The sequence below is a fragment of the Hippocampus guttulatus genome, chromosome 17, assembly GCF_054856545.1.
Source record: "Hippocampus guttulatus isolate MCC_2025c chromosome 17, RoL_Hgut_1.0, whole genome shotgun sequence".
Taxonomy (NCBI): Eukaryota; Metazoa; Chordata; class Actinopteri; order Syngnathiformes; family Syngnathidae; genus Hippocampus; species Hippocampus guttulatus.
In genome coordinates this window covers 1,041,412-1,063,951 of record NC_141277.1, presented here as the reverse complement: position 1 = coordinate 1,063,951, position 22,540 = coordinate 1,041,412, and the positions used below count along the sequence as shown (strand labels likewise).

The following is a 22,540-nucleotide window of genomic DNA, read 5'->3' as shown; positions in this document are numbered from 1 at the left end:
AACTTTTCTCTATAAGAGAAGGTTTCAAGAAACGGTTTTCTCTTTTTTGGGTTGTGAATGTGGAGATGGGATTCGGTTGCGTCAACGCCTTTAACAGAAGGCCGATGAAATGAGCTCGACAATACAGAGAGCATATCCAAAAAGTTGAAGAAGTTTAAAGTTCACCCTTCCATCCGAGAGCATGCAAACTAACTCCCTTCCTTTAAATCCTTTCGACAAGTCATAAACCTGAAAACAATCGTGATCATTTTCTGAATATTTATGACACTGCTGATGTCTACGTGCAACAAAACAGGCCTCACAATCACAATGGAGATTTATTTTTTATTATTAGATTATACTTTTTTTTTTTTCTTTTTTTTTTACAAATACTTTCTGCAACAGTTTTACCCGGCAATATACAATTTTCAAGCACAAAAATACAAGAATAGCAACAAAATATGCAGAGAATGGCAGAATATTCTCCTTTATTTTGGTACACGTAGTGCTCATAAAGCTAACGCATGGATTTTCAGGTTATGGCTAAATAATGGCTTTGCCTTTTTTAAAACAAAAGGACAAACATTATTCCTTGACAAAAACAGAGTAGAACTCACAAAACCAAGACAATTTGGAATCGTTTTGAATATTTGACCTTGAATGCTTCAAATGGCGAAAGATACTGTGCGTGTCAAACTCCCAGTGAAACTGTTGGCTGTCAGGATTTGATGTGTTGGCACTGAATCACAGTCTTTCAACAACAACAAAAAGTGTGAGCGAAAAGAGAGAACAGTTGACATTCAGTCACTTTCCTTAAACTTGCCATTTTATTTTTGACAATAGCTAGCAAGAGTGTGCGTTTGTTTTGTTTTTTTTAAGGCAACAGAAGTCAATCCACCATCAAGCTCACGAACGCCTGCGTGTTATGCCGTTTGTGACACGACTCCGGAACATTTCTCAATGTTAAATAGGTCTTTGCTGCAAAATTCTTATTTTCTAAAAATCCTTTTCACTCCGACCTCGTAGGGGAAAGTGGGCTCAATTGCTGCCGATCAGGAAAAAAAAAAATGCGAGTGACGTCATTGGGTAGGGACTGATGAGGAAAACGAGGTATCGATTCTTCATCCCTTCATATCGAACACACTGCGGGTCTTGTGCTTGTTCGTAGCCGTCGTTCAGAGGGTTCCGCGTTCGGAGCCGGCTGCCGCTTTGACCCAAGCGTGCACCTCCTGTTGACTAACGTGCGGCGCGGCGCACGTGTTCTGTGGCTGCGCGCGTCACGCATTGCGAGAAGCACATCCTCGGCCACTGACTCACAAGTACGCGCGAGTGGGGGCCACTCGTTCCCGACGCGTTACGTTCTCGCGCGGTTCCGTTCAGTTGTACAACAAGGACGGCTTCCTGCCGATTGACCTGTTGAAGGGTTCAGGTGACTTCCACCATCGCGATGTCAGTCACGTTCGCCCAAGCCTGTCCTTTTCAAATGTCTCCATCTACAGAACATTTGGAGAACCACCCTGCGCCACCTTTTATTTTTTTTTGTCACCACAACTCCTTTGGGAAGATCACCCCGCTCACATTCGGGACCTTTCAATGTGCTCAAATAAATAAGCGATTGCAGTATCCCCCCCCCCCCCCCCAAATCGGTGACGCGCGGGGAACGCGATGCGGTTGAGACAAGATACCCCCCCCCCCCCCCCGCGCCTTAAATAAAGTTTTGGATTCAAAACGCCACGATGGTTCGAGTCCACGCTCCCAGACTGGCCAGCGCCTGTTTGCTACAGATCTGCTCCAAGTCCGCCTGCCTGCTGAGCAGCCCCGTAAAGCCCGAGCCGAAGATGGAGATCAGGTTGGAGATGTTGGAAGTGTCCGCGTAGTCCGGGTTACAGTTGGCGTACTCCTCGCGTTTCGGCCGTTTGCGCGAGAGGGCAAAATCCGACACCTCGTCCACGTCGCACAAGCAGCATCCAAAGTCAACCTTTCGTTTCTTGCCGGGGGGCTGCGCGCCCTGAGCCGCTTGGAGCGCGTCGCAGCAGCAGTCCTGGTGGAGGTAGCCGTTTTCCACCGTGGTCACCACATGCGTGTCCAAGTCCAGCACGGTGGTTTTGTTGCAGTGCGCGTTGCCGTTTGCGGGCGACGGCTCGCAGCGGGACGCGTCGGAGACCTCCGCGCAGCAGCTTCTGTAGTAGCAGGGCTCGGGCTCTTTGCAGGCGTCCGCCGGAGAGGCGCAGCCGGAGAGCGCGCTCGCCGGGCGGCCGGGGAGAGCGGCTTCCTCGCCGCAGCACGCGGCCCGCGCCCGCTCCTCGTTCTCGGCGTCCTCCGCGTCCGCGTCCGCGTCCAGCGGGTTGAGCTCCTGGATCTCGTCGCAGACCGCCATCACCTCCTCGTATTGCTGCATCCGGTAAATCTCGGCGTATTTCTCCTTGATGTAAAGCTGCCTGGCGTTTCTCAGCACGTAGGAGACCAGCAGGTTTTTGTGCAGCTTGATGCCGCCTCGCTGAGTCCTGGAGTTGTGGATCTTCATGAGGGAAATGGAGATCAAGCTCTGCGCGTCAACGTCGCACTCCACCGTGTTGATCATGTTTGGCTTCCTTTCGGCCAACTCCGACTTCCAACTATCTCGGGAAGGTTCTTTTCGACTGAGGAGAACGCTTCGAGTCAGCTCTGTGAAGAAACATCGGGAGCGAGGACCCTCCTCTGAGCGCGAGCTTAGCAATCATTTGCAGATGCCGTGAAGCCACAAGATATATATAAATATATCGCGAGGGAGAGGGAGAGAGAGGGAGAGAGAGCGAGGCGGGCTTCGCCCCGCCCCTCCCGCTTGGCGAGCCAATCAGGGGTCGGGAATTTGTTGAGTGACGTGACTCAACGCTGGAACTATGTCGCTCCCGACCAATCGGCTTCTGGCGGTTCCTCTGTGCCATTCAAATTCCGCTCAGGCTGTCGAACAGGAATGTCCTCATTTCAGCAGCCCCGTAACTGAAACTTCCAACAAGCGGTCCACTTCCTCGTCGTTGGAAACGTATGAACCGGCTGTTCCGGGTAGACATGTTGCAGTAAATCCGACCGCGACGCAAGTGAATGTCAAGCTAGCGCAGCGACGGTTCAAGTCGACCTTGCCACCGACGTGGAGGTGAGCAAAATCCGAAAACATCGACAAGCGAAAACTCGGATGGCTTCAGTCGTCGTATTTGCATTCATTAATTACGTTCATGTTTACACATATTAACTTGGGAGACTATTTGAATTTCTGTCAGGTATTTTTTTTTTTTTAAAATCACTCCAAACTGTGTTTGATTTACTTCCCGTGACACCCTATGGCCTCTGCTCACAAACTGGCCACCCGAACTGGCACGAAGACAAAGTAGCAACTACAGTCATGCAGAACGAAACATATTTTGGCTCCCTCGTGCATCTCAATACGATATTTGCACCCGCCCCTTATTAAGTAGTTTAGTTCACCGCAGCAATCCGCCGTTTATGTTGCTCACTTAGCACCTCATCAAAACCTTTGGCGTCGTTAATTTGTGACTCCTGCAATCGGCCCGGCGGCCAATCCCAGGGTGTTTTGTGCCTCTCGTCCAAAGGCTTCTCATCCATCCATTTCCGAAACTGCTTATCCTCATGAGCGGGATCTGGGGCTATGCAAGATGACTACTGCAGGCGAGAGATGGGGCCAACCCTGGATTGGTCGCCATCATATCGCAGAGCTAGCATTCGACAGCAGAGAACAACGGATAGAGATTTCTTTCTTTACTTCTTTTTCTTTGTGATGAAGGGGATATCTAAATCCATTTGACTCGACTTCAGGCCACCCCATCTGGAATGTGATGCAGACGCGAAGCGAAGCACGGGGGGGGGGGGTGCCCCATCTGGCCACTAGATGGTGGCTTGTCGGGGAGGAGACATACCGCAGAGCTCCGGTCAAGATTTCGCCTCTTTCGTGCTTGATGCCGCGTTCAGGGCAAACACTTTTATTCCGCCATCACGTCATCATCGTAATAGCCTGCTTCTAAACGCAAGGTGTATTTTATTTGCTGAAAATCTCTTGAATAATGAACGTCGACATCTTTTACAGAATCGGTGACGATTGCGGATCTTATAAAATACAAACACTGTTGGAATCATTCTAATCTGTGGCTTTGTTTTACAGCGCGATGACCCCCATTGTCATCGCTACACAATAACCCCACATGACTGAACAGAAACAAGGCCCTCTCACACGCATGCCAGACGCTCATACCGGCGCCCTAATAACTCCCCTAACTTGTTATTCTTATTACTCTTTTTTTTTTTTAATCGTTTGTATTCTTTTGAAACACAACACATTTGTCATATCGTTGACTCTCAGGACCAGATGGAAAAACGAACCGACTTTCCATCCTTACCAGTTACCCGTGCAAATTGCTTTTCACGTCAATCAACAGATTCGGCCGATAAAATGGCGTCAGGGGTGCAATCATTGATCACCACACTCAATGAGATACTATTGAGAAACGCGCGTCAACGCGCGAAATCGGAGCGCAGAAGAGACGCCGCACTCGATCGGGCAATCCGCTCAAGCAGCATTGCAGTGGCCTCTACAGATCAATCATAGGTTGAAATGTTTTGCCAAATGAGTGCAATAACCCGCGTTGAACCTGTAGAGGCCAGTACAGCTCTAGTTTTCCTGGCGTGTGATTAGTATTTTGTGACGGTTCCTAAATTCTCCCCTTGAGGAGAAAGTGACTTCATACCCTGCAGAGCCCGCCCCGACATTTATTTTCAGACAGGATGAAGTGTGGCAGCTCCACGAGCAACTTTGACTGCGAGCCACCTGACACTCGTGTTCTCACTGCATGATGAAGATCTGATGCAGGTTGGGACTGCTGTTTTGTTTTGTTTAGTTTTTTTTTGTTTTGGGGGGGGGGGGTATATTAGTTTGTAACTTGCCGGGTGAAATGGCTTTTCCTTTACTTTTCATGAGGATCTCCCCTCACGAGATGGAGGCTCGCGAAGCCGAACAAGGGCCGATAACCTGCGAGCCGCGAGCGAACGGACTCCCATCGGAAATGTGCGCGACTCCAGCCAATCGGAGTTGCCACTTCGAACCGTTGTTTAGCAAGTTGAAATCAACCGAATCCGCCAAGGACTGAAAGTAGAAGTAGCGAACGGAAAACAATCGGAACCAAACGTACACAACTAAACGTAGAGCCGACGGGGCAGCCGTGACTTCCGAAGATGAAGCCGTTTTGACAAGAGAAGTTCCTCCCCTGGCGCGACGCGGGAGGAGGAAGCTGTCGTGCGTGCTATGGGGTCAGAAACAAGGCGATACGAGAAAGTCGTTGAATCATTTGAACAAGTAGCACCCGAGTGAATCTTCTTCACAATAGTTTTGTTTAGCGCGTTGTCACTTGAACGCGGAACCCGAGATATGTGACGGGGGCAACGTCAATGCTTGGCGGCGGGCCGGCTCCTACCCGTGACACACCCGCAAGCGGGTCAGTGTCTGCGATTAATTGGATAGCCAACTAATGAGCTTGAAATCAACCGTTCTGCTCTGCGATCATCGAAGCCCATCTCGACACCGTCCGCAACCCCTCCGTCGTTGGTTTTCTACCGGTTTCTCTCTCTCGCTTCGTCAAGCACGGCCGCGAGTCGACTTCAGCCCGGGAGAGAGAGCGTCTCCCCAATTAGTTAGCTCGCCTAGCGATAGGATCCGGCTGCTCCGTCCTCTACGTATAATGACTACAATTAGCGCTGCACCGATGAGATAAAAGAGGAGTTGAAATGTCCCGGTTGAACAGCGCATCCGCCCTCGGGCGGCGGAGGCCGGCACGCCAGAAGGAGCTTCCCGTTTGCCCGATACGGCGTACGATATCACCGAGTCCCATTTTCCGTCACTGAAATATGCGCGCCGATCATTTTTGTTCTCGCCTGTCCGCGTTTTCCTTCTCCTCCTTTTTCTATTTTCAGTCTTGCCGTGTTGCATCCGCACCGCCCTCCTCTCCCCCTCGCCCATTTGTGTTCTCCCCTCATCGCTTCAGCCTCGCTGCTCAATTGTTCACCACTCCCCCCTGTTCTTATTTTCAGCCCTCTGTCTCTCCCTAAGCATGTTTATCTCTCTTATGTGTCTCAGCGTTGGGGGGGGGGGGCATTTGCAGGTGTCAGCAAAGCACAGGTTGATTTCTTCTTTCATCTCCCATCTTTTCCTCCTTATGAAGGCCCAATTGCCATTCTTGGTTCGCTATCGCCACACAACGAGCGCCTCTTTTTTTTTTTTCTTCCTCCCTCATTGATTTCAGAATTTCAAGTATTCCATGACTCAACATCCAATTACTGCACTTGAATCCTCCTTGCACCCGCCTCGCTCGTACCTGCGCTGCGGTTTGTACACAAATAGACGGCGGCTCCAGGGTTTACTGCGCGGCTCCCTTCAACAGCACAAGACTAACGACGCAAATTTAAAGGACACGCATTCAGCCAGGTCGCCAAGTCGACGCCAACAGAGAGCGGATGAAAGGATAGGGAGAGTAAAACAAGTCGGAATTGGTAACTTTAGATTGCGGTAGTCTAGAAATATTTGTGCGGGTCATTTTCCGGAATAAATAAAGTACAAAGTGAGGCTACGTTGGAATTTTGCTAGCAGCTTGAAAAGGGCAAATTCCACCTCCAGTTGCAAAGGATTTGGCAAATACCCAAACGACAGCTCCGAGACCCCCTTTAAGAACCACTCACTGCTTACGGGGACTTCAAGTAAATCATACTTTGAAATAAAATTACATGGGGGGGGGGGGCGACCAAAACAAAATGCTTCTTTGGTGTGCAACAGCGTTCCTAAAAGCGCTCACTTCGCAATACCCGTTCCAAGCACGGACTCGCAAATCCTGATTCGTTCTCTCTCTTGCCTTGTGCCGTCCAAAAAAAAAAAGAATTTGCGGAAAGACTCACGTCACGGCTTCCCGACGTGCCGCCGTCGCGCTCGCTCGTCCCGCCCGCCAACGAGCACAGGCGGCGACTGCATTTTCGTTGACTTTGATCTTATTCGTTTGGGGTTTTCGCACCGTTGTTTTTTTCATGGCATCGGCATGCCAGGAGATCTCCTCTCTCGCGCATCAACATGACACAGCGCGTCTTTCCGCAATATGGTTTCCGAACATGGCAGTATTTTTTCATTTTATTTATTTATTGGGGGGGGGGGGCGCGAATCACTGAAGCCGCAAAATTTGAAGGGCAAAGCGGCAAGGGATCGCGGCACTATCGTAATCGCGGGCGTCTAATTTCTCTTCTGCCGCAACAAAAGGATGTCGGGGAGCGTTTCCGCCTGTTCTTCTGGCTTCGAATCGGGTCGCGTCTCTTCCCGTAGACGCCGGTGCCGACCCAACATGTCGCCTGTCAAAAAACACCTCAAAGTCATCCGAAGGAGCGCTCGCGGAAAGCCGCGCTAAGAAGGCCTTTGTGACGACAGCCGCTTCGGCGGACTTACTTTCAAACATTAGCCGGACTTGAAGGTGTAGAGAGCAGGTAAACCCGAACGGCACGGACGGGCCTGCTGCAGCAGCCCGCAATCCTTCCCTCCCTCCCACCCTCCCTCCCTTCCTGTACTTTGGCCGGCTCTGCTTTCATTCCACCCCCCCCCCTCCATCCTCCCTCTGGAGAATAGGGGTCATTGCACAAATGATTACTCAGACCCCGGTCGCCATGGCGATGCTGCCGAGTAACAGACGACAGGCACGCATTGAGCACAGCAAAGACGCCGATTAGTAAGCTGGCGACGGAGAGAGCAAACGCTGCTTTTGTGTCTCCCGCTTTTGCCTCCATTTTTTTTTTCTGTACGTCTCCAGATAACTCGGGTGGAGGCAACGAGGGAGGGGCGCGCGAGGGGGGCGGGGGTGCGCGATGCAACGGAAAGAAAGCCAGCAAACATTCTGCTCACAGCCCTCCAGCTTTGTCTCCGATTTTGGCTCGCCTTCTCGTCTCCGAATGAGAAGCGCCGTTGGAACGACGGTTCCAAAAAAAAAAAAAAACGGGTTTCTTGAACGGTTCTGTTGGCTTTTTGTACCAGCGATCTCTCAGGAGAGATCCACAGTTTGCGTTTTCACAAAAGACTGAGAACTGGAAGCAAAACAAAATGCCTTCGAATCATTTGCTGCTGAAGCCTCGGCGAGGTTTTCTCTCGACTGTCCTTTTGATCAACCGAAGCCACCGTTTGTAGGTTGAGTCACAGTTCAACAATAGGGGGAGCTGCAGCACCGCTTCCGCTCGAGTAGATTGAGAAGAAATGGCAAACGGAAAGGAAAAAAAAAAACAACATGCGTTCATCATGACCACTCCGTCTGAATCGGAATGTAATGCACAGAACGGAGTCGTGGTCAGAGGGAAGCAGACTCCGGCGCCTTGCGATCTCAAGACAAATAGCGCCGCAAGAAAAACAAGACGTGGGTTAAAAAGAAGGTTGCCGTTGCTTCATTCCTCGGCTAGCAAGCGGCGAGACTTGAGCTAAACGCCGAAAAACCCGACACTAGCCGATCGCTTCGGCACGGGCCGAATTCAAATCCGACTCGGCGCGAGCTAACGTAGCTGACGGAATTCGTAGCCCATTAAAAGCAACGCGTCCGCTTTCCTCCCGCGTTGCCCAAACGCGCACGCTAGGTAAAGTGAACACCCCAAATTGCGTGAGCGCAGATGGTCGTTCGTCTCGGTGTGCCCTGCGATTGGCTGGCAACCGATTCAGGCTGTGCACACACCCCCCCCCCCCGCCCGCCTACTGCCCCCAAGACGGCTGGGAGAGGCCCCAGCCCGCCCGCCGCCCTCCCGAGGAGAAGCCCCATTCCAAAATACTTTCTTCAGTGTCTCCACACAAAAAAACTTTTTCCACATTTGCTGTTCACACTGCCGTGTTTGTGCACGGTTCCGTCGGCTTTGCCCCACAAAGAGACGCCCCCTCCTTCTTTTTCTTTTTCTAAGAGAGGAGAGAGAGAGCGAGAGAGGGGCTGGAGCCAGGCGTCTGGAACAAGCATGACAGAATTTGAATTATAGAAGCAGCACAGCAAAGAGGAAAAGAGGCGGGAGGGGGTGCGGGGGGGGGGGAGGGGCATGTCTTTCTGTGTGTGTGTGTGCGCACAAGTGCCGGGGAAACAGAGGGAAGCAATTTAATCATCCAGCAGAGGAGGCTGTTGTTTTGAAGGCATGGCTGAATTGTTTGTGAACGTGTCGCATGGCTTCTTTTGAATTGAAGCGGGCGTTGGGATGGGCGAAAAGGAAAGCGCGACACTTAGGGTGGCGCAGCATCCGATAACGACGACCGCATGAAACCAATCCAAATAACCTCCCAAGCCACTTGGAGGTCCCCATCACACCGAGGGACAATTTTCATATACCAGCCAGATTCCGTTTTTCTGGATGGATGTAGTACGAGAAGCGCCATCTGTGCACATTCAAACGGTCCTGAGAGCTTTTTTTGGGGGGGGCTAGGGGGGGTCACTCTATGCGCTCGGTGGTCCTGTGCACGCAGTCCCACTATATGAAGCCAGCAGCCTGCTGAAGCTCCCCGTCAGAGGACCTTTACACGGGGCAGGAAAGAGAAAGGGAGGGAAGGTGAGCTTGTGTGTGTGTGTTTGTGTTTTAAAGGGGGGGGGGCGGCATTCCAGAGTAGGCAGACAAAAAGAGAAACAGAGAGAGGGACAGACATCATTGTAATGGCATGCAACTCGATACTCTTGCATACTGAATATTCTCCCCCCCCCCCCCCCCCCCGCCCCCCCATCAAGCCAGAACGATGAAGTCGTTTCGCTGTTCCAGACCAGCTTTCCCTCCCTTTCTGCTTTTGCTCTTTTTTTTTTCCACACACACACACACATTGTGCAAATGTAACCTTTTGCAAGCAACCCCCCCACGGCCCCCGCCCCTCCCGCTCCCCATCCCTTGGAAGCTGGCTAGCCACTTTACTGGCGAGAAATAGGAAAAACTGGCAGGCTGCCCGTTTCATCAGCAAACACACAGCAAAGGGGAGGGAGGATGGAAACGGCATGAGATGGGGGGGGGGGGGCGGCGAGGGTGGAGGTGACACAGAGGAGAAGGAAACGTTGCTGCTGCTGAGCCGAGTGAAGCAAACAGAAAAGGAGCCGCAGTCAGAGAAGGGACGGAAAGAAGAAGCCGCCTGACTGACTCAATCGAAGCGCACCCGCACACGCACCCGCACACGCGACTTAGCAAAACGCGGGTTGTCATATGGGAATGAAACACGAGCTACACTTCAAAGTGGCACCTGCTCCGTCGGGCGGCTGGGAACCCGTACTGATTTTCCGACATTCTTTACAATCCCAAAGTCGGGCGATGCGTCTGCGGGGGTTCGTCAGCGCGCACAAGATTCTTTTCAAAGCGCGGCACCGGCCGGCGCCTTACATTGACCCGCTAAAGTCACGTTTAGGGATGAAACATTGGGCTCTATGATGGGGGGGGGGGGGGGCAAACTTTTTTCGCCAACACATCTTGTAGCTCGTCATTGTTGACACTTCAGGAAGTCGTGGAAATCGCAACTCCGCCTTTCAATTCAGCACTTCCCTGCCTTTCAACTCGTAAACAAAATTCCCGCTTGAGGTTGGCGGACGGCGCGGATGCACCCCAGCACGAAAATCGGAGGATCCTGAATTTGATGCCGCCCGCCGCGAGCCTTTTGGAGGAATTTGGGTTCATCTCGGAAATATTGTTACTGGCGATCATTCGAATATTTGAGGAATTTTACATGTTAATGCAGCTGAAACTTCATGAAGCCGCAGCGGGGACGACAAACCGAGAAAAAAAGGGCCGCCGCTTCAGAAGGACCTTCAGAAGTATCTTTCACGGCAGAACATCTGGGAGATGAGTCTTTTTTTTTTTTTTGGCGAGCCCTTCCTGTGGTTTTCTTGCCGGCAAGAGATGCCCTTCCTGTCTGTTGCCTGGCAACAGAGCGGGAGAAATAGATGAGGTGATGAGTGAAGGTGAGCAGGGGGAGATCGGAGGAGAGGAAAAGAAAAAAAATGCGGGGGTGAGAAGCCCAGTTGCTGTTTTCTTCTTGTCGAACTGGCGCAAATTGTTCAATATCCATGCAAAGACCTCGCGGATCAAACAATCACAAGGCCGCTCGTCATTGAAGCAGAGATGAACTTTGGCTAGCAAAGGTTAACACAATAGAAGGTGGAATCCCCCCGCACCCCCCCCGCCGCACACGTCATCTTTCGCTCCAGAGTACGTTGAGACCGAATGCGGAATATTTTCATGCTGAAGGAAACCAGATGGCGGAGTTTTAGTGGCCGTTTTGCCATAAATGTATCGAAATGCTAACATGATGTACAATTATCCAAAGTATGGCGAAATAGGAGCCGGAAACGAGGGGACATGAAGGAAAAAAAAAAAAAAAAAAGAGTCCCAATAGGGAAGATTTCCCTGGAGTGACGAGTAAGAAGGACGAAATGAACTCGAGGGAATGTCCACAAGGGGGGAGGGGGGGGGTGGAGTCTCAAAACTCGTGAGCGTGGGTGGAGAACGGGGTGGAAGGATCAATATCTAATTTCAGTGCCGGGCTCACCGTGGACGCTTTTCCAATAAGACTGTGACGGAACGGCAAAAGTTGAAATGGCTTTGTCTGTCTCGGCCTTTTCTTGCGTCGCATTGTTCAGCGCGTCTTGAAGACAAAAATACAAGTGCCATAAATGCTATAAAACCTGCCTAGGTTGAATCTAAGTAGGGTATCTGAAGATGGCGGACTTCATCGAATGCAGGGTGTGGTCTGGAAGGTAACCCCCGTGATGGAGTGGGGGGGGGGGGGTAGGAGGGGGTTCACTGTATCAAATTCAGGAAACAGCAGCCCGGGAACACCAAATTCTCAAACTGAGCTCAGTTTCCTGGAATCGGCTTCCCGCTCTGGAGCTCCCCTCACTGGTGGCCGATAGATGACAGTTTGCAGACAACCCAAAGGCTCCATGCATTTGAATGTGGGGCTCTTTTTTTTTTTTTTTTTTTTATAATGCAAGTCAATGGATAATGATGGCCTATCCCAGCCGACTTTGGGCGGAAGGCGCACTTCGCCCCGAACCGGTCGCAGAGCACGCAGAGACCAACGAGCAATCCCACCGCCGCCGAGCGGGAACCGATCCCACGCTGACCGCGCGCAAGTCAGGCAGGTGTACCACGACACCCTCAGCGACTTTATCTCTGCTATTTACGTTGTATCCCGGGGGTGGGCAAACTACGGCCCGCGGGCCAGATCCGGCCCGTTGGCCTTTTTAATCCGGCCCGCCGAAGGTCGGTCGACAATTAAGGTTCGATGTGAATGATTGCATTCATTTCATTTGGACTTGTAATGACAGGCATTTCACAGCCAGGTGGCGCATTGACTTGAAGTTGCAGAACACAGGCTGACCTGGCCCTTCTGTCAAATTTTAAAAGTCAATGCGGCCCCCGAGCCAAAAAGTTTGCCCACGCCCGTTGTATCCGAATGACAGATTCAGTAAGTTCTCACATTATTTCCTATTCGAAAAGTAGTTTCAAAGTCCAAACAGTTCGGAGATCAAACAGCATCAGTGAATTCCAATCGCAAGACACGACAAGACAAACGACGGAGAGGGATAATACCGAGCAAGATTTGTCCACAGGGACCTCAGATTAGTAAAAAGAGAAAAAATCAATACATGACAGGGCGATAGAGAGGAAAGTTCCACCTCTGATCAACGTCTGCCATGCAGTGTGGCAGAATGTGCTTCCACTGTTTTGTGTGTGTGTGTGTGTGTGTGTGTGCTGTCCAGTTGCCATGCCAACTGGCCGGGCTTCTTGGCATGAAAGCCAATGTAAAGATTCTTCAATCGACCAAAATGCTGATTCAGGTTTTGGTTGATGGTACCTCTGCAGAAGTGGGCTGGGAGGCCTTCATAGTGTAGCCGGTTAGAAGGAAGCCTGACTGCACCAACCTCCCCGCTTCCACACCCATGGCGGGGTTTTTTTGTTTGTTTGATTGTTTTTAGGCACCTCGAAACAATTTAGAGAGTGGGGTATCCTGGACAGGAGTGATGAGCTTTTCCGATCACTTTGGTAGTGTAAATTCTTCAAAGCATTTTCATATATTTGCTGGAACTGCACTGTTTAATAGGTCTTTTTCTCCATGTGAGTGTGTGTGTGTGTGTGGGGGGGGGGGTATGAGAGCTTCTGCTCAGATCGATCATTAAGCAAATCACACAGACAGTCAAAAAGACCAATTCTACATTTTAAGACAAATGTCAACTCACGCCATGCGGTCCATCATTTCCTGTAGCTTTTAACTCTCGTCTCAGGCTCATCAGCCAATAGAGGTGAGTTAGTTGTCATGGAAACACGGCAAAATAGAAATAAAACCGAATCCGAATCATTCGTTATAATTTTCCCCAAGCGGTGAGCGAGATACGACGACTGTGTGATTGAGAATTGTTCATGAACAACTCTGATCAAATGTATCACGACATCTTACGTCACGATGTTAGAAAGTGTTGTTCCGTTTTTACTGTCGACCGATGTGTTAATGCTGTTGCTTCCCCAAAACAGTCGCTTTATTTGTTGCAATTCTTGGTGATGTTGGCTGGCATTTTGAGGCAGGGAGATGCTGCTGCTGCTGTTTTTGAACCCCACAGACAGAATTGCAGAATATCAAACTTTAGGTGATACTATTGGTATTGGTATTATTTGGTAATTATGGTTTCAACTTAGCAAGTGGACCCACGAGGGTTACGTTCGCGCAGGTGAACTAGAGCGATGAGTCCGTTTCACGATCTTATGTGGCTCTTTACTGCCCTCCAGTGGATATGAGAGCGGTCGTCGACGGTGAGAATGACCTTTCACCTCCTGGGACGGCCACAAACTTGTAGAATGAGTCGACGACGTGTTGTTCCGGAAATTGAGCGAATACAAGTTTGAAATACTGCATAAGGGTAAATATGAGGACTAATTTGGGAAGAACAAGCGGTTGTGAGCACTTTCTGAAGAGATGCTGACTTGTTTTGTAAGCACTGTCAACGTATCCTTGAGCAAGAACCCCCCCCACCCCCCCCCCCCCACACACACACACACACACAAAGTCAAACCTCAAGACTCTCATTTTGGTAAAGGACAGTGAAGGCAAATTGAGGCTTAGCTAAAACCGGCCAACAGAGGGCGCCCGTGACGTCCCCTTTTCTGTCGGACCCAAATAAGGAAATGACGTCTAGCGTCACGGCGATGGTTGCAAATAGAAAACTCGAGACCTGACCCCGGACGGGTTGACGTGGGTTCGAGGGCTAGCTGGTCCGTTGAGCTAACAGAGAACGAGGTAAATCTTGATCCCGTTCATGTGTTTTCTGTCTGTGTTTTTTTTCCCCGCTGAAGCAATTTGCTGTCGGTTAGCGAGCTAGATGCTAAAAGCATTGCATTGCACTGCGATTTGGAAATACAGTAAAGTTCTACTTATCATTCATTCATTCATTCAAGTCAGTCTGTGACTAGTACATTTGCTTTGAGACTGTATTTAACATTTAACTCGATCAAACGCCTGCGTTTTAAAAGTTAATGTGCATCCAGTGGTTGTTGTGTCGTTATTACCACGTGTGTGTGGAAAACAGAAATACTCCGTGAAAGGTTCCATCTCTACTTTTGAGTCGCGCTCGATTTTGGTTTCGATGAATTTGTGTGCCTGGGGTTGAATAGACAAAACCGAGTATTTCTATTTATTTGCAGTATTGCTGGTTACAAAATTGGAGATGACACAAAGAGTTCCATGTTTTCATGGAAAATAACAGGCACATATTCAAAGGACACGGAGGGAAACGTTGAACGCAGTTTTGGGAAAATTTGCCCGATTGGTAGGAATTTTACGTCCTCTGTATATGTATAAGGATGGGTGACACAGCGGGAGAGACAAAGTTCTACTCCAATGCTGAGGGCTACTGGAAGGAGGTTCCGCCCACAGTGGACGGCATGCTGGGAGGTTATGGGAAGATCTCCAGCATCGATATCAATGGATCCAAGGCTTTCCTTCGCAAGTTCCTCGGAGTAAAAACTCTTTTGAAACTATTCTCATTGCAACACACAAGACATCCCAAGTGCAGTTACGTACAATAGTTTGTCCGGATTGTTTTCAAAAAGGCACTGCTGTCTTACTAAGGTTATAATAGTTCACCAAATAACGAAAACTAAAATTGGAATATATATATTTTTGTTGACAAAATAAAAATGAGAGCGCAAATTTTTTTATGGTGATAAAGTAAAATATAATATGTACAGTACTGATTATTTACTAAAGCACACAGCAGGTAATAAATTAAAAGTAAGCATGAGTGCAACAAAAAATAACGTGCCTATCTTCACACATCACAATGTAAATAATGTAAAAAATAGACATGAATTTGTTACAAAAGAATACATTTTTCTTTCAACTGTATAGCGCTTTCACAACAGCTGTTAATTCCTTCATCTTAATAATTTTATCAACCATGATTTTATCACAACCCATTGATTTTAGCATGGTGTATTATCATTGTCATAATCACAATTATTTACAATGTCATCAAGATTCAGAGTCTAAACACACCTAGAAAGCATCCACGTGGAACCGAACAAAAGGACTACAAATCCCAGCAGTCAAACCCGGAAGCAAAACGCCGGCACGACCAAATGGAGCCGTGACGCAAAATCAGCCTTCAAACTTTCCAATGCAGCCGGACAACCGCGGTGTGGCAACACTCCAACAAAACACAACTAAACGTGGACACCACTGCAATTCCAAGCCTTAACTTTAAAACTTTTGCCACACGTTGTTGAAACGCCACTCCAGCGAGTGTTTGCACTGCCGATTGCGAACAAAAAGTAACGTTAAGCGGAGTGGCAAACAAAGCGCCACGGGCAAAAAGCAAAGCAGACAAACAAAGCAAAGCAAACAAGCATGATTGAATCCAAAAGACAAAAGAAAGCGAACATAACAAGCGCAGCTTACCGTTGGCTGATGCGGGCGACGGAGTGAGTAATTTCCGAATGAACCAAACCGGGAAACCATTTTTTTTTCTTTTTTTAATACGTCAGGTGAATGGTCACCTGTCAGTGGTAGCCCCGCCCCATCTTAAAGGCACAGATATGCAAATCCAACAGCTATGCAACTAAGAAATGCACCGTGAGCGCATCTGGCTCGAGTCAGCTGCTTTTTTTTTAATGTTTGTTTTACATGCCAGTCTACTACTAGACACCGGATTGAAGCTGAATCTTGCATCACGCCCTCAATGCATTCTTGACACCCGTGGCTGCTCGTCACCGCTGCAGGAAGGGGAAGGCAAGACAAGCGCCGGCTGCGCTCTGGACTGCGGCGCAGGCATCGGCAGGATCTCCAAGCGTCTGCTGCTGCCTCTCTTCAAGACGGTGGACCTGGTGGACGTGACGCAGGAGTTCCTGGACAAAGCAAAGGCGTACCTGGGAGAGGACGGCAAGAGAGTGGGCAACTACTTCTGTAGCGGCCTGCAGGACTTTGTACCGGAGAGTGGACGCTACGATGTCATCTGGATCCAGTGGGTCATAGGTGATTCCGCTCGACACCAACGGACACTTCATTTGCTGCGCACTCGGCGTCTTCCCTCGTCTCACATACTGTATCTTAGTGATGTGTTCACGAGAACTTTTTTTTTTTTTTGGTTCGCAGCTCTCTGGTCCCCATTAACCGCCAAAAACAAGGGATTACCGTAGCAATAAGGACAGAAATGCAGATTGCGGTTATTTCTTTTTTAATTAATGACAGTGGACTCAAATGCTCCTCTCCAGGCCACCTGACCGACAACCACCTGGTGGAGTTCCTGCGGCGCTGTCAGAAAGCCTTGCGGCCCAACGGCCTCATTGTCATCAAGGACAATGTTTCCTACGAAGGCGTGGTCCCGGATGAGGTGGACAGCAGCGTGTGTCGAGACCTGCAAATTGTCCGCAATCTGGTGGGCACAGCGGGTCTAAGCGTCATCTACGAGGAGCAGCAAGTCAACTTCCCAAAGGAGATCTACCAAGTCCACAGTCTGGCGCTCCGATAAGAAGTGCTCCGATATTTGAAAAGTGCCACTTTTTTTTTAAGAGGACGCTTCTCGTCCACGCCCTGAAACGATGTGATCTTGTTTTACTACGTTTTGAGCAGAGAGGTTTGATTCATCTTGTCCGACCGCGTCTTTGCTGCGGGTCTTATTTATTTTTTGAACGCGTTTGTCCCAGGCTCAATAATCGGTCGGATCCTTTTAACTTGAAGCGGACGGCGGTCCATCGCGACCCCTTTTTCCAAGAGGACTGCGGGTCAGAAACTTTTTCTCACTGACCAACAACTTATATCCGAAAGATGAGAACACCTTTCGAATTTACTTCCTCTGAACAGTCATCGCTTGAATATCCCGCGTTTCAGACCGCCGAATGTTTTTCCACAAGACGTTACACAGCAAGGTGTTAGCGACATTAAAAAGCATGCGGTTTCTCACGACCCCCCCCCCCCCCCCCCCCCCGTTGACTTCTCTATCGCAGCCGACTTTTTGCCAACATCAACAACGCCCAGCGTAGATTGTTGGGAGTGATGAGAAAATCAAGCGCTCGTGATTTCTTTGTACTCCTCCAGATGGCACACTTACTTGAAAGATGCAGCGGAAATGCAATCCATTCCCATTCCACTCGCATTTATCTTTAAACCAAGAGCACCATCTCGATGAGTTAAAAAAAAAAATTGTTGGAAGGAGCAAACAAGAAATTAGCAACATTGCGCTCTAATCAACAGAACACGCACCTCCACAGCTCTTGTCATACTAATATACTGTATATATCATCTGTTAACATTCCCCGAGGACAATTGGGCTGAATTTCCACGCCGCGGTTCAAGTGAACAAAAAATAGTTACCCGAATGACACTTTGTAACTTGGCTTGAGGTTTTGGTACTTATTTATTGCTGCAGTGGCAGCTTTGGAACATCCTTTCTTCTTTTCCAACCTTCCGTTTTGAATTCGGTGCAAAGACGCGGCAGATGCTCCTCCCTCACAAGCGCGCGGCGCACCGAAGGGCTGGCCCGATGCGACGCGCGCTTCTGCGGCGGAACGTGAACGTCGAAGGTCTGACGCCAGCTGATCAGGACCAGGTCTCGCTCTGGAATCTGCCGGACTTCTCCATGGCCGCCAGCATCATGTCGGCGTCCTCGTCGGAGAGGCCTCCCCGCTGTCGGAAGCCCGCCTTCAATGCGTCGCGCACACCGTTTGGCATGTCTTTCGCATTTCTGTACGGATAAATCGCCGTTAGGGAGCGTTGACGGACGCGTGGCCGACGCAAGTCCGAAGACCTCACCCGGCGATGTAGAAGTAGGCTCCGTCATTCGCGATCAGGTCCCAAATGAGAGCGGCGTTCTCTCGCACACGCCGCTGCACATAAACCTTTTCCTCCTGTATTGACAAACAAATCGGTTTCACACGACAGCGCCGAGCTGTGAATCGTGGGTTTGAATCAAGTTCAAATGCGGACGGGGAAGCGTTTGACCTGATCACGAGAGAAGGCGGTGAAGAGGGTCAACTGTCCGGCTTTGGTCATCTCCTTCCACTCGGACCTGAAGTAGAAGTCTTTGGACTCCGAGCGACAGCCAAAGAACAGCACATTGGCTGCACCGTGAAAAACATCGCGATGACGTCACCGCTCAGCGAAACGCACTCAGGAGCCCCCCTGCAAGGGGGGACGTACTCACCGTTTTTCCCCTCGGCGGTCCTCTCCTGTAAAGCCGAGCGAAAGGGGGCCACTCCCGTTCCCGGTCCGACCATGATGACCGGGGTCTTTTGGTCCGCGGGAAACCCAAGCGTTCCCTTTTTTACCCAGAGAGGCACGTAAACATCTGCAAGACGATGGAGGGGACGCGCATGAGGACTGCGCGAACGGCGCTCGGGGGCTTCAGCTGACGCAGCAACGCAGTTGTGGATCGGATAGAGATCAAGAAATAAATGTGAGGACCTTTGGCGGGATCAAGGGAGGCCAACCAGGTGGAGCAGTGACCTCGCCGCGGTTTGTACATCTTGGTTTTGTATTTGACCACGGCGACCAGAATCTGGAGCCTGTGCGGGTGCGCCTGCGTGTCAGAAGGGAAAATCACGGTCACTCGCTGCACTGGGACGATACAGAGATGTCGGGAGAGACCCCCCCCCCCCACCCACCCCTCCGGTCTCCCCCCCCTTGGATGTTCGAATCTCTGAGAAGAAGCGGCCGCCGAGCCTACCCGCAGAGAGGAAGCGATGGAAAATGAACGGGGCTGGATCGCAGGGAAAAGGTCCAGCAGGTAGTCGAGCTTAAGTTGTGCCGTTGTGCGGGGGAAGTCTGCCAAGACCTGAAGCACAAAAAGGACATTGCGTTTTTTTGGGGGCCGGAAAAAAAAGACGAGCGAGTTCAACGTAACGCAACTTCTTGTCAGCACCTCCAGCGCGGTGCGGCGCGGCCGGTTGCAGTAGCCGCGCAGCTCCTCCTGGCCTTCGGCCGAGCTGAACTCGGCCAGTTTTTCCCGCTCCAACTCATCATTGGAGAAGGTGAGGAGCTGCTCAAAGAAGGAGCGGCGAGGCACGGCTGCAATGTCCAGGTAGCTCTCAACCAGGTAACGCAACGTGCGCGGCTCTTGAAGCCTCGCCGGAACTGAGCGCAAAAAAAAAAAAAAAAACACACAGACAGCGTGTGGTGATCGGTGAATTAAAAACAATATCATTGCGCTCGACGGGACCGAATGGTACACAAACGCCCTTTGCGCTTACCTGCGGAACCATCCGTCGCCGTCAGCGAGAATGTGGCCTCGGGGTCTAATCGCAGCAGTTGACAGAATTCTTCAACGTCTTCGGCCGCATTGCAAGAACGCATCACAACAACGTCACCTGCAGTAAAACTACACAGAGCAACGGCCCGCAAAGGTCGAGTCAATTGAATTGATGCAAAACTTTTTATTTTTTTTAAAAAGCAATCAAGAGGAGCTCTCGGACGAGCACAGTTGAGGAATTACAGTGAGCTGCGGCAAATCACGGTAAGGGGATCGTCATTCAAACAAGTTCTTCCCGCCAAGGTCAGCCTTACTGGATGTCGGACCCCGCGATGTCAAACTCGATGCGCCTCACATCTTGAAAATGTTTCGGGTGAGTGACTCTCTCGTTGGACAGCAGTTTGGCGGCGAAGGGATGCGACCGGGAGAGGCCGCTCGCTTGCGCGGAGATGATGAGACGGTCGTCTGTCTTCTCATTGACATCATCCAGAAAGTGAAACGTGTACGACGGAGGAAGCCTGGAGAGAAACCGGACCAAATTCAGACCGCATGTTAGTAAAAAAAAAAGAAATCTCACCTAAGAATGAAACGAAATCGGATTCAGTACTCACGGCTCCTCTTCCCTCAGTGGGATCATCTCTGCAAGACGTGGGTACAGAGCTAACACTTTTCCCCAAAATGACGAGAGCCAAACATCAATCACTGCATCGGGCCTGTTTGAGAAACACGTTTTGACGCATCGCCTACGAATGACTGCAACGGCACATCCGGCGCTTCGACCTCCAGCCGATGGAAGGATTCAACCGCAGCAGGTTCAATATTGAGAGCTCGCCGAAACGGAAAGAGTGCGCATTGCACGTGGGGGGGCTTTTCCATAAAACAAGAAGTCGTTTGGGCCGAATGAACACGCAGGAATTTGGGGTTGCCGTTCCTCAACACTCAAAGTGGGCGTTACCCGAGGTCATGTTGGTCATCGGCGAGGCCGACGGGCAGCAGCAGAGTAGCGGCCAACTGCGCCAGACGCTTGTGCAGCTTCTTGGCCACAAAATTGAACCTACAAACAAAAAAATGCAAGTTGTAATCGCCAAAGTTGACGGGTCATTCCGAACGAGCGCTCGGATGGTGAACAAGACTTACTTTGGGTAGGACGAGTCCCCCAGACCCAGCACGGCACATTGCAGCCGGCGCAGAGATCCGGCCGGTAAAGACTTTCTGAAGAGAAACCTCCAGAAGCTCTTTGGAGAGAAACGTAAATGGCCACCGTTAGAGACTTTGGAGGGGCCAAGAGTAGGTAGGCCGCGGTACATGAGAAGTTCGTCCTCAAATTTCACACGGTGGCGGAATACCCCGAACGTTTTCTAAGCGGGGGATATCAATCCCAACAAATTCTCACAAACTGGATTTGTTTTTTTCAGGCTGTTGTGCATGACGGCGGTTATGGTAAATGACTGGCAGATGTGCTCAGCGCAGGTTGCACTGCGCCGCTGATTTTGCCCATGTAGAATAGAAAGTTAGGGCTTTTTTGGCGCAATAAGTCCATTTAAAAATGTTTGAGGTGATAACATTTCTACAGGTCTGTTTGTCCTGATGAAATTTGCAGAGCAACCAGTTGAAGCAACGGGGACTTGATGGATTACCTTCATGTTGTCAGGCGGGTCTCCTTGGCCAGTGGTTGAGCAGACAAAAACAACCAGTGACTCTGAGATCAAGTTGGCCTGTTAGAAGAGAGGGAACACCACAGGGCACAACCACTGAGCGCAGTTCTATTTGCCACCGTGTCGTACACAACTTACAACATTGTAGTCATCGAGTGTTGACAAATGCACCCGCAGGCGCCTTCTGACGGCCTGCCTCGCAATCCTCTGGGCTGTGTCCTGGGCAGTCCCAGTCTGGCTCCCGTACAGGACGAGCAAAGCAGGGACTGACATTGTGACTGAAAGAGTCATATTCAGATAAAAGCATACAAATGCCATATGAAATTTATTGCGTGTCTTTGCGATATGTATATGCGATAGTTTCACTATATTGTGCAACCCTAATTGTGTAACAGTTGAACATTTTTTCTTATACCGACTTCCGATTTCTTCATCAATATGTCGTGTGTAGTTTGTGGATATATAAGGGCATTATGCATTTTTATGTGTTCACTCATTACGGCCCTCCAAAGGAAACCATAAAAACGAGATCAATGAGTTTGACAACCCGACAAACAGTACTCTTTAGCATAATTATATTAGCTACATTACCCACCTCAGGCCCTGTGTGAGCTCGATCGTTCTCAATACCGACCTAAAGTTGTCTAAATTATAAAACCAGCAATTGGAACATACTTTTACGTCACCCAACTGTGCGTAGCAGTCTTATGTTAATTCACGACATTCGTTAGCAACTAGCAGGATAGCAAAATAATGTGACATCGTGTGTGTCTATGTTTCTTCCCAGCTTATACATTAATTGAAAGCATCCAAAAAGCCAGACACTTACGGTTCCCGACAACGTCAATGACGAGAATCGCTAAAAAGTGAAGAAAAGTCCGTCTCGGACAGATGATCAGAGTTCATCATTCTTGACATGACCGTCACACTTTACGGCAAAGAAAAAGTCGCGCTGTGGTTGGTCGGTCAACTGACGCGACGTTCAATGTTCATGAAAAGGGTCGGAATTATCAACCAAAATTGCATTTTGTCAGAGCCCCACCGCAATTTTTAACAAGAAGCACAGTAAAAAAAAATTATACATAATTTGATGATGCTAATCATCGGTGATCGCTTTCCCCAACATTTATTTTCACACACTTGGTGGGATATCATAACTCCAAGTTATTACTC

General features: G+C 49.8%; 3 protein-coding genes across 7 annotated transcripts; 1 reads left to right on the top strand and 2 right to left on the bottom strand.

Annotated features, from left to right (window-relative positions):
- Nucleotides 1-1,680: 1,680 nt before the first annotated feature.
- ier5l (immediate early response 5-like) lies at nucleotides 1,681-7,533 on the bottom strand. Its single transcript, XM_086135906.1, has 2 exons — nucleotides 7,445-7,533; nucleotides 1,681-7,350 (listed from the first exon to the last, which is right to left on the bottom strand). The coding sequence occupies exon 2, from the start codon at nucleotides 2,558-2,560 to the stop codon at nucleotides 1,703-1,705; it is 858 nt and encodes a 285-aa protein (XP_085992032.1). The 5' UTR covers nucleotides 2,561-7,350; nucleotides 7,445-7,533; the 3' UTR covers nucleotides 1,681-1,702.
- Nucleotides 7,534-14,014: 6,481 nt separating this feature from the next.
- Nucleotides 14,015-17,432, top strand: ntmt1 (N-terminal Xaa-Pro-Lys N-methyltransferase 1). The gene is made up of 4 exons (XM_086135270.1): nucleotides 14,015-14,269; nucleotides 14,832-14,988; nucleotides 16,249-16,501; nucleotides 16,741-17,432. The coding sequence occupies exons 2-4, from the start codon at nucleotides 14,833-14,835 to the stop codon at nucleotides 16,995-16,997; spliced, it is 666 nt and encodes a 221-aa protein (XP_085991396.1). The 5' UTR covers nucleotides 14,015-14,269; nucleotide 14,832; the 3' UTR covers nucleotides 16,998-17,432.
- A 431-nt stretch (nucleotides 17,433-17,863) lies between these two features.
- On the bottom strand, nucleotides 17,864-22,296 carry ndor1 (NADPH dependent diflavin oxidoreductase 1). 5 transcript variants are annotated; one of them, XM_086135267.1, is made up of 15 exons: nucleotides 22,197-22,296; nucleotides 21,506-21,645; nucleotides 21,350-21,427; nucleotides 20,850-20,947; nucleotides 20,668-20,766; nucleotides 20,324-20,425; nucleotides 20,027-20,230; nucleotides 19,714-19,841; nucleotides 19,386-19,597; nucleotides 19,191-19,298; nucleotides 18,929-19,043; nucleotides 18,669-18,812; nucleotides 18,467-18,585; nucleotides 18,278-18,372; nucleotides 17,864-18,209 (listed from the first exon to the last, which is right to left on the bottom strand). In XM_086135267.1, exons 2-15 carry the CDS (start codon nucleotides 21,638-21,640, stop codon nucleotides 18,065-18,067), a joined length of 1,782 nt encoding a protein of 593 aa, XP_085991393.1. In that variant the 5' UTR covers nucleotides 21,641-21,645; nucleotides 22,197-22,296; the 3' UTR covers nucleotides 17,864-18,064. The 5 variants fall into 5 exon arrangements, with proteins under 5 accessions (XP_085991393.1, XP_085991391.1, XP_085991394.1 ...); XM_086135265.1 differs by having other exon boundaries at nucleotides 19,191-19,597; XM_086135268.1 differs by having other exon boundaries at nucleotides 19,191-19,597; nucleotides 21,506-21,601; nucleotides 22,197-22,295.
- Between the last annotated feature and the right edge of the window lie 244 nt (nucleotides 22,297-22,540).

What these genes read in the sequence shown, in the direction of transcription:
- ndor1 (XM_086135265.1), bottom strand. Translation starts at nt 21,640, where the DNA reads ATGTCAGTCCCTGCTTTGCTCGTCCTGTACGGGAGCCAGACTGGGACT. An exon ending in CTCCCTTGATCCCGCCAAAG is followed by an intron (nt 18,813 to 18,928) that starts GTCCTCACATTT and finishes ATCGTCTTGCAG; the next exon opens with ATGTTTACGTGCCTCTCTGG. An exon ending in CCGCCTTCTCTCGTGATCAG is followed by an intron (nt 18,373 to 18,466) that starts GTCAAACGCTTC and finishes TTGTCAATACAG; the next exon opens with GAGGAAAAGGTTTATGTGCA.
- ntmt1 (XM_086135270.1), top strand. Translation starts at nt 14,833, where the DNA reads ATGGGTGACACAGCGGGAGAGACAAAGTTCTACTCCAATGCTGAGGGC. An exon ending in TCCTTCGCAAGTTCCTCGGA is followed by an intron (nt 14,989 to 16,248) that starts GTAAAAACTCTT and finishes TCACCGCTGCAG; the next exon opens with GAAGGGGAAGGCAAGACAAG. An exon ending in CTGGATCCAGTGGGTCATAG is followed by an intron (nt 16,502 to 16,740) that starts GTGATTCCGCTC and finishes GCTCCTCTCCAG; the next exon opens with GCCACCTGACCGACAACCAC.
- ier5l (XM_086135906.1), bottom strand. Translation starts at nt 2,560, where the DNA reads ATGATCAACACGGTGGAGTGCGACGTTGACGCGCAGAGCTTGATCTCC.